Below are 11,220 nucleotides of genomic sequence, written 5' to 3'. Positions count from 1 at the left end.
CGAAGTTTATAAACAAAAGGCTAGAATGTAGGAGAAGCTTTCAAAGGGAAGGAAGGCAAGTTTGAAAATCCCAGGAGAAAGTTTTAAAATTTGGTGAAAAGGAAGCAAAAAGGATAGGGGGAATGGTAAGCCTTAAATCAGACTCTTACGTTTTCTTTGAAGATGATAATTTAGTGAATTTTGCCAGTCCTTGTTGTCCTGCCTCTCAACTGTGTTCATGCAAAGGACTGTTAGTAGAGACACAACCATCACCATTATGTCCTGAAGCTTAAAATCATGCCAAATGGTCATTGTCCATCATACTTCCATCAACATAAAAACTCTATCAGGTTTTGACCAATACAATAGAAATACAACCTTGCCTCCATGCAGGATCAAATGCGTACCGTTAGGACAGTAAATACCGTGCTGTGAAGCTGAGCAGTCTTTTTAATATTTATTTGTATCCCAAATGTAGAGTTATAAAATTTGGGAACACCTTGTGACCTTACTCCAGGGTCAGTCTGACACCATTAATAAAAATTATGCATCACAGGTTATGTATACGTATGCATGAAGCACTTAAAGATACAGAGTATTTGTCTGCTGAATCATATTTTGTAATTTCATAGTGTGTATTTTTTTCAAGTGCAGTTATATGTCTGTAAGTAGCACAAATGCAACTGTCTGCATGTGAGATGAACTATCCTTATTTACAATGAAATATGTATCTTTGCTTTTCAGACCTTTTTTTTTCTTTCCATAGAAATTCTTAGTGGAGGCTGTATTGGGTTTACGTGGCAAGGTTTTGCTGGAGTGGCTTCTGTGAAAAGGCACCAGAAGCTGCCCCCATGTCAGTCAGAGCCCGTTTCAGGCGGCTCCAAGACAAGACAGCCCTGCCACTGGCCAAAGCTGAGCCCATCAGTGATGTTGGTAGCACATCTGTGATAACATATTTAAGAAAGGGTAAGAAATGCTGCATTAACAGCAGCTGAGAGAGGAGTGAGAAAACGTGAGAGAAACAGCCCTGCAGACACCAATGTGAGAGAAGGAGGGGGAGGAGGTGCTCCAGGCACCAGAGCAGAGATTCCCCTGCAGCCTGTGGTGAAGACCGTGGTGACACAGGTTGTCCCTCTGCAGCCCATGGAGGACCAGGGTATAGCAGATATCCACACTGCATCCTGTGGAGGATCACACAATAGAGCACATGGATATGCTCTGAAGGCAGCTGCAGCCTGTGGAGAGCCCAAGCTGGAGCAGGCTCCTTGCAGGAACTGTGGCCCGTGGAGAGGAGCCCATGAAGAAGCAGGATTGCTGGCAGGAACTGTGGCGTGTGGGGGACCCACGCTGGAGCAGTCTGTTCCTGAAGGACTGTACTCTGCGGAAAGGATCCACGCAGGAGTGGTTCTTGAAGAACTGCAGCCCGTGGGAAGGACTCATGTTGGAGAAGTTCATGAAGGACTGTCTCCTGTGGGAGAGATGCCATACTGGAGCAGGAGAAGAGTGTGAGGAGGAAAGAGCGGGAGAGATTAAGCATTATAGACTGACCGTGACACCCAATTCCCCATCCCCCTGCACCACTCAGGAGTTAGGAGTGAAGTTGAACCTGGGAAAAAGGGAGGGGTGGGGGAAGGTGTTTTTAGTTTTGTTCTTATTTCTCACTATCCTACTCTGTTACAATTAATTGGCAATACATTAAATTTCCCCAAATGGGTCTGTTTTGCCCATGATTGTAATTCGTAAGTAATCTCCTGTCCTGATCTCAACCCAAGAGCTTTTCATTGCATTTTGTCCCCCTGTCCAGTTGAGGAGGGGGAGTGATAGAACATCTATCTATTCAGTGGGCATCTGGTGGCCAGCCAAGGTCAATCCACCACAGAGGCTTTAAGGTATTATTCTGCACAGTAATACTGAAATATTTATTTTTATCTTGGGTGATCCAGAATAGTTGACTATCACTTTAGGGCGGTTATCTGAATTTCTGTCAGAAATAGGATTTAATTCCCAGAACAGTAGGGAGTGTCTTTTTTTTCCTTCTGGGAGAGGAATTCACACACAGTGAATTAGGTTATTCTTAAATAAAAAATGAAAGAAATCACAGCCCAGTTTTCTCCACTCCATAAAAAGTAGCACTATCTACAGTTTCTTGCAAAGTGAAACATTTTGTCTGTTTATGAGTATTTCAGTGAGTCTTCTTTTTATTTCTCTTAAAAGATGCTGAAACATAAAGGCCCAGTCCTACGTTTCTAAAATACTTTAAATTATGGGCTGGGTCTGTCTAGTTGTTGATTGTGCTTGAAGATACTGTTCTAAGGTATGCTTTCACCACTAGCAAGATCAGTTTAAGAGGCTTTTCATTTTCCATGCTGAAATACATATCCCCTTCAGTTGAATCAGCGTAGCTCTCTCTGTGGCACCTTCTGCACAGGAACTTGTCACTTACTCATTTTACAGAGTATTATCTAGGGTGTGATAAGCTCACTGGGAAAGGCAAGGTCTGGGAAAAAAGTGATCAGAAATCTTTTAAACGACATTTGCCACCAGAGAAACCGTGACATGAAATTCCACCCTGGGATCTCCTGCTCACCCTCGGTTACCATCCACCATGAGGGCAATAGGCATTCAGCTTTATTGATGAGTAGGGTGTGGCGTCAAAGCGAAGGGACAGGAATCTTCTGTGCAGTTTTTTATTAAGTGACCCCAAAGGACACACATTCCAAAGCTGCTGTCAAATTTGTGTCAAATGCAGCTGCATATTTACTTATATTTACTTACATCTAAATGTGATTGACTGTTTATGAATCCCTTCTACATAGAGAACGAGATAGTTAAAGGGTAGCATAGGAAAACAACAGTGTGTATGTTAGAAAAGAAAAACATATACATTGTTGCATACCCATGCTTGTTTTAAAATTAGTCAATTTTATCTGCTTCATTACACATATTTTGCTTATCAGATAATTGTTCACCTGTCTGAATGCAGTCAGTCTTGTTCTTAACACAATTTAAATTAGAATTAACCTTGTTCCAGCCCATAGTCTTTTATAAAGAATGATCTTCATGTCTGTAGACTAATTGCACTGAGAAAGTTCACTGCAAAGACATAATTAATAGTCCATAATGTTTGGGAAGGTGACATTTCCTACTTTCTTTGAACTCTCAGTTTGGTATTTGAAAGCCAGTATAAGGTACTGAATCTAGGATATTTTATCTGGAGTGGTGTCTAGTTGGTAGTTAACTGAAACTGCTTCCTTTCCCCTAACAGCAATAAACCAGAAAGGACTAATTACCATTTTTTATAGGTGCAATTTGAACTTAAAACTCTAGAGAGAGCATAAGTAGTAAACCACTGTTACAGTTGATTTCACCATCTGCACCTTAAAACTGGGGACTATGGAACTAGCAAAAGAATACACATAGCATTTAGCACCGAAATCCCCTAAACAAATTTTGGTTTTGTTTATCACTCCTTTTCTCCCTCTGCTGCAGATTTTGGAGTCTTGAATGGGGTGAACTCTGCATTCATTATTTTCAAAATTTCTAGCTCTCACTTGCAGATTTTGTTGTGCTTTTGGACTGCTAATGTTACCGAGCCACCTCATAAGCATTTCCTGAAACAGTGCAGGCTTCTACAGCATGCAGTATGATTGTGGCCCCTTGATTGTATAAACATCCACTTGAATTGTCTTAGTGTCTAGAAGAACTTCCTGTCCTGAATCTGAACTGCTTAAAAAGCAGAAAAACTTCATTTTGGATAGTAGTTTTCCTTTTTTTTCCCTTTTTTTTTTCCCCCAGTTAGTTTCTCTCCTTCCATACTTCCCTGAAATACATAGACAATCCAGAACTATATCAAGAGAGAAAACCCAGAGTTTGGCACCATTTCTCTTGACACGAACTGTTAGGAATTTGGGGATTAGACTTGTTTTGCTTTTGTGTTTTTTTTTTTTTTTATTAGTAAAAGATCTCTGAAATTCCAGGAAAAAAAATATAAGCAATAGCTGTAAATGTTTTAGGGGATCAAAAAATCCCACAGCCTCCAAGGAGCTCTGCTTTGCTTTCTCTGAAAGTATGTGGGTGGCGCTATTTTGTTCTATCCATCGACTTAATGCAAAGTCCGAGAAATGCTTCTGACTGTGTGTTCTTCTCAAGTATGCCTGGAAATGAAATTAAGTTTCAAAGGGGTTTTAGCTTCAGTCAATAGTAGTCTGAAAATTGAAAGACGGGCTCTTGATTTTTGAGATACAAGCAAAAGGTTGAAAGCAATTTTGCCAGAGAGGCAAAAAATAATCTAAATTTATTGCTAGTGCAGGGTAAACTTTGGAACAGACAAAAAGCAACTTCATTTTAAGCTGTTTCTGCAAAGCACAGCTTGGTTGATTTCGGGGGAGAGAGGACTTATTAGTACTGCATGAAGTCTTATATTTGCACATGTAGCTGTTGCTGTCCATAAAGTTGGCTCAGTCATGAATGTCCTTAATTCACACTGAATTTTTTTTGTATATAGTGTTATTTTTTTATATATATATCAAAGCCATATAGAGTAGTCTTAGATGGTTTAAAAACAATACTTGACAAATGTGAATTTGACTAGAATTCCTCTAATACGCAAGGATTCATTTCTCCTTTTTTTGAAAAGAGGTCTCACTGTCCTGCCTCAAATGATCTCCCAAACCTGAGTATACATATAAGTCTATTTTGCACATGTGTTTAAATCACTAGACCAGTCAGCTTAAATACATGATGTCTTACCACTCCGTGTAGTAACCATAATTTACAAAGATATATGAAGGATCTCTGAAAAATAAAAAAAAATCTTTGCTAAATTTGCAAAGTGCTTGAAAAATTTTATTTAAATATGTTGTTAGAACAATACATTAGAAATTTAGATCTCTTTCTTTGACTGACTGTAATTGCTTAGTTAAACATAAAATGCACAAAAGTAGAAAATATGTCATTTTGTTTACAAAAATTGTTTATTGATCCATCAGTCCATCGTTTGTGACTTTGCAGTAATCAATAAGTTCTTACAATGTCTGACTGAGGATGACTGTCATCTCTAAACTTGTTAGAGGACAAATTGCATTTTGTTTACAAAAATTGTTTATTGATCCATCAGTCCATCGTTTGTGACTTTGCAGTAATCAATAAGTTCTTACAATGTCTGACTGAGGATGACTGTCATCTCTAAACTTGTTAGAGGACAAATTGTCTAAGATAGGTTTGTAAACATTTAAACAAGATAGTAACAGGAAATCTTGACAAAATTATATGAATTACTTGAGATTTGAATGTGAAGAAATCTTTTTAGTTAATAAGAGAAATGGCATTTTTTTAAATCAATTTGAAAGAAATCAAAATGTGAAATCTGGAATCAACCCCATTTTTTAGCTGGAGAGTCTATGAAAAATTGTCAGAAATCTTTTTTCTAGTGGATTTTTAAAAAACACCACAGAGGTTCCTGAACCAGAAGGCAAAATCTTGTTAAAACCAGAAAGAAAATAAACAACCAAGAAAATGTAACTCCTTAAATCAGTATTTTTCATCAGATTTTGGCAGAGCTGGGGGCAATAAATGACAGACAGCAGAAAACGTGGCACTGGACCTAACATATTGGAGATAATAAATTTTTCCAGGCCCAAAAATGTTACGTTCTCTTTTCTGTTGCATCTCCAGTTTAATCCTAACATCTGCCCTGGGACAAACTTGTGTTTCTGTTGATCTACATTGCCTCAGAGCACTCTGCTTGCCAATACTGTTGGCTGACGCTTCCAGCCATGAACTGTAGTTCTAATGTGAGGGTATGTCAGGAGATAGGAAAAGAAAATTGAGAAGTTAGACAAAGAAGGGGCAGACTGATCAGAAACTTCGGCCTAAACTGTGTTTTTCTCCTCACGCACAATCTGTATATGGAGAGATTCTCTTACGCATAAGTTTCATGGCAGCACAGAAGGAGATTTAGAAGCCTGTTTGGTTTAATTCTCCACTTTTCTGAATGTTTACCTTGAGGTTTGGGGTCTGCAAGAGCAAGAGTGAATTGAAATTGCAGCTGTCTCAGCTGGAGATTGGATTTGTTATGTGTGAGGGAACATAAGATTCCTCTCTAGTCAAACATACAGACGCAATAGCATAGCCCCAACTTGCGTAATCTTCTCTGTGGTGCCTCTCATTTGGCTAACCACCACTGAGCTGGCTCAGCAGGGAGGCTTCGCCTCTACAAATTCATCTTCAGTGGCCAGAGACAGCGAATGCAATGATCCTTTATAACAGCTATTTTTGAGAACTGTCTGGTTTGTCCCGTCAGAGGTCAAGGAGATACCTGGAGTATCTAAGATGTCTGTGGTGGAGGAGGCGTGTCCTGGGACTTTCTGTCCTAGGAACTCTCTTACAGTTCCTCCAGTGACACAGGAAGGGACTGAGTTATCTGGAGATGAAGAGATCATCTGACAGCAGAAAATAAAAAATGTACTTTGAATTTTCCAGTGCCTAATAAAGTAGGAGTTGTGATCAAGCTTTTCCCACAGCCGAGGCGTTTGCAACATATCCTGAGCGGCGGGTCTCTGATGTGTGATAAGAGGCAAGCCCATGTTGCAGGCTTTCTTGTGCTGGAAACCAAGACAGACCCACTGCAGGGCACAGCTGAGACCCTCAGCCAAGATGGCGGTGCCTTGGGGAAGGCCTGTGTGAGAAAGGGCAAAACGCTGCCCAGCAGCAAGGGGTGAGGGGAAAAGTGTGAGAAACAGGCCTGTGAGCCCCAAAGGGAGAGGAGGAGGAGGGGGAGGAGGTGCTCCAGGTGCCCAAGCAGGGATCCCCTGCAGCCTTTGGAGGAGACCATGGTGATGCAGAAGAAACGAGTGAGAAGAATGGAGCAGCAGAGAGAAACTGCTGTGTACTGACCAGAACCCCCTTCTTGCACTGGAGGGACTGAGAGTAACCTGTGGCGATAATAAGGTGGGGAGGAGAGGTGCTTGGGGTGAAGCTCACCCAGGAGCTTTTCAACTTATTTCCCCCCCCGCCCTGTTGAGGTGGGGGAGTGAGAGAGTGGCTGGGGGGTCAGGCAGGCAACCGAGGTCAACTCACCACAAGACAAAACACACCATTCTGACTTGATCTGGGATGAATCCAGTTACTATGGCCCGCAGAGGGCCATATAACCTTTCCAGTCAAGACCCAGATGCAGATTCTGTAGTAATTATTATTATTACATATTTCTGTCATAGAAATCATTGAGAAATTTGTGTTACACTTTTCCATATAGAAATTTGCATTACACAATATCAGGCTGTACCAGAAAACAGCATGCCATATGTTTTTGTTTAAAAAAAAAAAGTAAACCAGAACAAAGTTCATCTCTTCCCAAAACCAAACCACAACAGACACATATACATAAGCACATGCACACGTAAACTGAAATAAAAAGAAAAGATTTTAAACAACACCAAAATATTGCAGAAATGTAAGCAACGAAATACAGATTCAATATATCCTGTGTTCTTCTTCAAGGAACATCACATGAAGGTAATATGCTCTTGGGACATCCTAGTGCCATCACTAAAGTAATTATGTTTGATTGTCTAATCATATTATTACATATTTAAATTAATGCATATAATTTTGTTTCAATAAAAGTGAAAGTTGAAGAATAGTTGCACTTCCTAACTTTAATTATCTCAAAGATTAACTTTTTAAAGTTTACAGAATATTAAACATATCAAAACATTAAATTTAAGGGGAATTTTTTTTTTTCTTTAAAGCAGAAGGTATGTCTTCAGCAAACATTCTAGTTAGGGATCTAGGTATTATTCTAGCAGGCAGTGACACTAGTGGCAAGCATATTACCAGACATTTTCTGATAAATATTTCTTACTGAAGAATGTTAGTTCATCTCAGTTGAAATTATGGACAGGAAAATGCTTGCTTAAATGACTTTCCTAATTGGAATTGTGCTTGAAAACGTCAAAATGTTGCATGTTGATTTTTTTCTAAGAATGCTCATTTGCTGTTTCAAATAACATCTAAAACCGAATTTATTTCATTTATTGTGAAGTTTGTGTATTGAAATAAATGAACAATTTGATTACCTTACAAATAAATACAAAAACATTTGCATTTCCATATTCCCTAAAATATGAGAAAAACAGGATTGATTAAAAAGCAGCTGAATATTATATTCTCCTGAAAACAGTGTTTCACAGTACTGGTAGATAATCACATCAGGACCTTGAAACCTTGCTTTTAGGATACTTTAACATAAGTAGACAATAATAATAGTAATAGTAATAATAGCGGTCTGATCACACTTGCACCACTGTAACATTTGATATTTTAAACTTGCTGGTAGATGAATTTCCTCTAGCCTCAGTGTTATGAGAAATAGTGAACAATTATTACCTTTCCACCTTCTATTGTTTATTTTCCTCATACTCTCTCTCATCTCTTTGCTAAGCTTGAGAATCTCAGTGTATTTTGATCTTCATTGTATGGAAGCTCCTCCTGAACCTCACTATCCTTTTCTGGGCCTTTTCTAGTTTTATCGTGCCTTTTGAGAGAGAGTGAATTTGGGGGCTATAGAACTGCCAGTTCTTTCTACCAGTTCAGTTTTTATTTCTTATGTGGGTACATAATCTATTTATACTATGCCACAGTGAATATTTTAGGATTTGTTCTTTTCCTTTCTTACTAATTGCCAAGTTTCTACTAGTTTCTTCAGTTGCATGGAGTGCTAACCTGCTCTTTTTGGAGATAGCCATCACAAACAGTGATAACAACCAGTAATTTCAAATCCACGTGCTCCGTGCATTAAAATGTAAGGTTAAAGTTGTTGTCAAGAGCAAAGGGATTTTGAAAAAGCTGTTTTGATAATAAAAATGAAGCTAGCTTTGTTGTAAAATAAACAAAAATATAATAAGGACCAATACATGTGCACAGTACTTTTTGCTGTGATTGCACAATATTTTACAATGTGCTCAAAAACTTCCATACTGTACAAGAAAACCTCTGACAATCCATGTTGCAGGGCGCTTGCTAGAAATTTATGGAAGATTTTGAATGATAATGCTGAAAGATTTATTTTCCATAATAATGCTCTGCATTATCAGTTTCTCAACAAGCACATGCAGTTTAATGAAATAGTAGCCATATTATTTCTTATATTTTGTGTGGTGGTGGAAGGCACTGCGGCAGGTTTAAAGGTGTAAGAATTTTCATATCCTCGAAACAGAACACCCGGTTTGGGAGGGGGGGAGGGGGTTTGGTCAGTTACTGCCATTTGTATATAGACAAAGTCATTAGCAGCCTTACCTGTAAGCATCCAGAAGTAAAATAAAATCACACTCATATCTATCGAAACATAATACCTGGATCAGTTCCAAGAGGTTTCTCTCTATTTCATTCCACTGACAAACTGTCCCTTTGTTTATACAGCCTCATGATGGGGACCCACTTTGTAAAGATAATGCTCTCATTATACACTATTATATTTTGAGGATGTATGTACCTTCACATCTTAACCCAGATGCCCAAAGACTCTGTTCAGATTCAGTTTTCTCTGTTAGACACAGCATTATATGGTATTGCTTTCTGAAGTTGTTATGTAATAGGTTGTAGTATTTTGTAGTCTTGAGTAGTTATGTTTTGGAGAATTGTGGTTTTATGATAAAGAAATAATCCCTTTATTTTTTCCTTTGTACTTCTACTGCCTTCACATGATTGCTAGGATTATGTATATGGGAAGCAGTTTTGACTTGTATTAATAAATTGAGATTTTAATATATTAAAAATACGAATAAATGCAGAAGTAAGTAGGCTAAGATTCCTTAGGTATGGATAAGGCTTTAAAGTCTCTGAAAGATTCAGATAAAAATATTGGCAAGAATGAAATAAAAAATATCTGCTTTTATGGTACAGATATACTAAGAGCCTTAAAGTGATACATACATTTTTGGCTGGATAACTGGGGGATATGTGTCAGAATTACTGACTGTTGGTCCGCTTTGAGGCTGTTACAGCTGATCATAACCCCAGTCACATCTTCCTTCTCTGGTGTCTGTAAGGGAGAGTGTAAAAGAGCACGGGTGAAACTTGCTTTTGGGTTTGTTACTGACACTGAGGCTGTGCTTAAAATCCCCATAGACCAGGACACTCTGTGTGTGTGAAGGAGAAGACTGTGCGACATACAAGTTGAGCAGCGAGACAACGGTTTGAATACATCATTTCCCCCATCTTTTCTTTTTAAATCCGTTATGGGAGAAGGTTTAAAGAGATGTGAAAAGGAGTGTCTGTAAGTGGGAAGAGATTGCTGAAGGAATGTAGTAAATAGCAGCTAGAGGGAAGACACAGCTCAGTAGCTCATTTGCTTGCTTGTCAACAGCGATACTGCAAACACAGGACTGAAAACCCTGCCTGAATTGCTACACTGCCCACAATCATGTAGCAGGCTCTTACCTCTGAAGAGTTAGTTCCTGGAATATGTACTGCATTTGTCTTCCCAGGACCCTCTAACACATGTAAATTCCTTAGTCAAAAATATAATCTACAACTGTACAAACCAAAGGAAAACACTGGGAGAAATCAAGACCGGTATCCAATGTACCAGATGCCTGCTGAATCAGAGAATCTATTAGGTAGTGATGATAATCCTAGGAAGCAGGCCACCAACTACCTACAAAGAAAGGGGAAAAAAACCCAAACCAACCATAAAACCCCAACAGTCTTTTCCAAACTAACGTGGAGAGATATCCTATCCTGATCTAAAGGGGCAGGTTGAAAGAGCTCATGTTTCCATGGTGTGTGAATCATTTAGAGAGGGGAAAGCTCCTTCCTCCTAGAGTTTTTGCTCCCATGTTGAAGAGAGAAGCTTCTGCTGGTATTGCTAGGTGGGTTTTTTTGGTTTGGTTTTTTTGGTTTTTATACACCAATCCTTAGCTGTAGTGGGATTAGCTGTTTTGGGTAGGGGCTCTGGATTTCTTTAGTCCAATCCCAGACAGCTCATGAGAGCCCAAGCTCTGATCTCAAGCACTGCTGCTGTTACAATCAGACTGTGGGGCCTAGCTTCACAAGTAGTATCTGCAGGATCGTCTTAGTCCTTTCTACTAATTGGCACAAGAGCTATCAGTACCACAGGTGATCCTAGAGTAAAGCTGGAGCCCAGAAATCAAGGGTTAGAAACAGTACACCTCTCTACTTGTCTGCTTGCAGATTTTTGCTATTCAAGGTGATGCAGGAGCCCAGTACTGCAGAGAAGAG

The 11,220-nt window shown here is 39.1% G+C and overlaps 1 protein-coding gene across 1 annotated transcript in view; it reads left to right on the top strand.

Annotated features, from left to right (window-relative positions):
* Positions 1-1,122: 1,122 nt before the first annotated feature.
* TMPRSS15 (transmembrane protease, serine 15) overlaps positions 1,123-11,220 on the top strand; it is a 132,361-nt gene continuing 122,263 nt past the window's right edge. The window contains exon 1 of the mRNA XM_009327894.1: positions 1,123-1,404. Coding sequence (XP_009326169.1) covers positions 1,123-1,404 — 282 coding nt within the window. The remainder of the gene's footprint in view (positions 1,405-11,220) is intronic.

This window comes from Pygoscelis adeliae, unplaced genomic scaffold (genome assembly GCF_000699105.1).
Source record: "Pygoscelis adeliae isolate BGI_AS28 unplaced genomic scaffold, ASM69910v1 Scaffold14, whole genome shotgun sequence".
NCBI classification, from domain to species: domain Eukaryota; kingdom Metazoa; phylum Chordata; class Aves; order Sphenisciformes; family Spheniscidae; genus Pygoscelis; species Pygoscelis adeliae.
The sequence above is the reverse complement of the archived record's forward strand: the minus strand, read 5'-3'. Positions and strand labels throughout refer to the sequence as shown.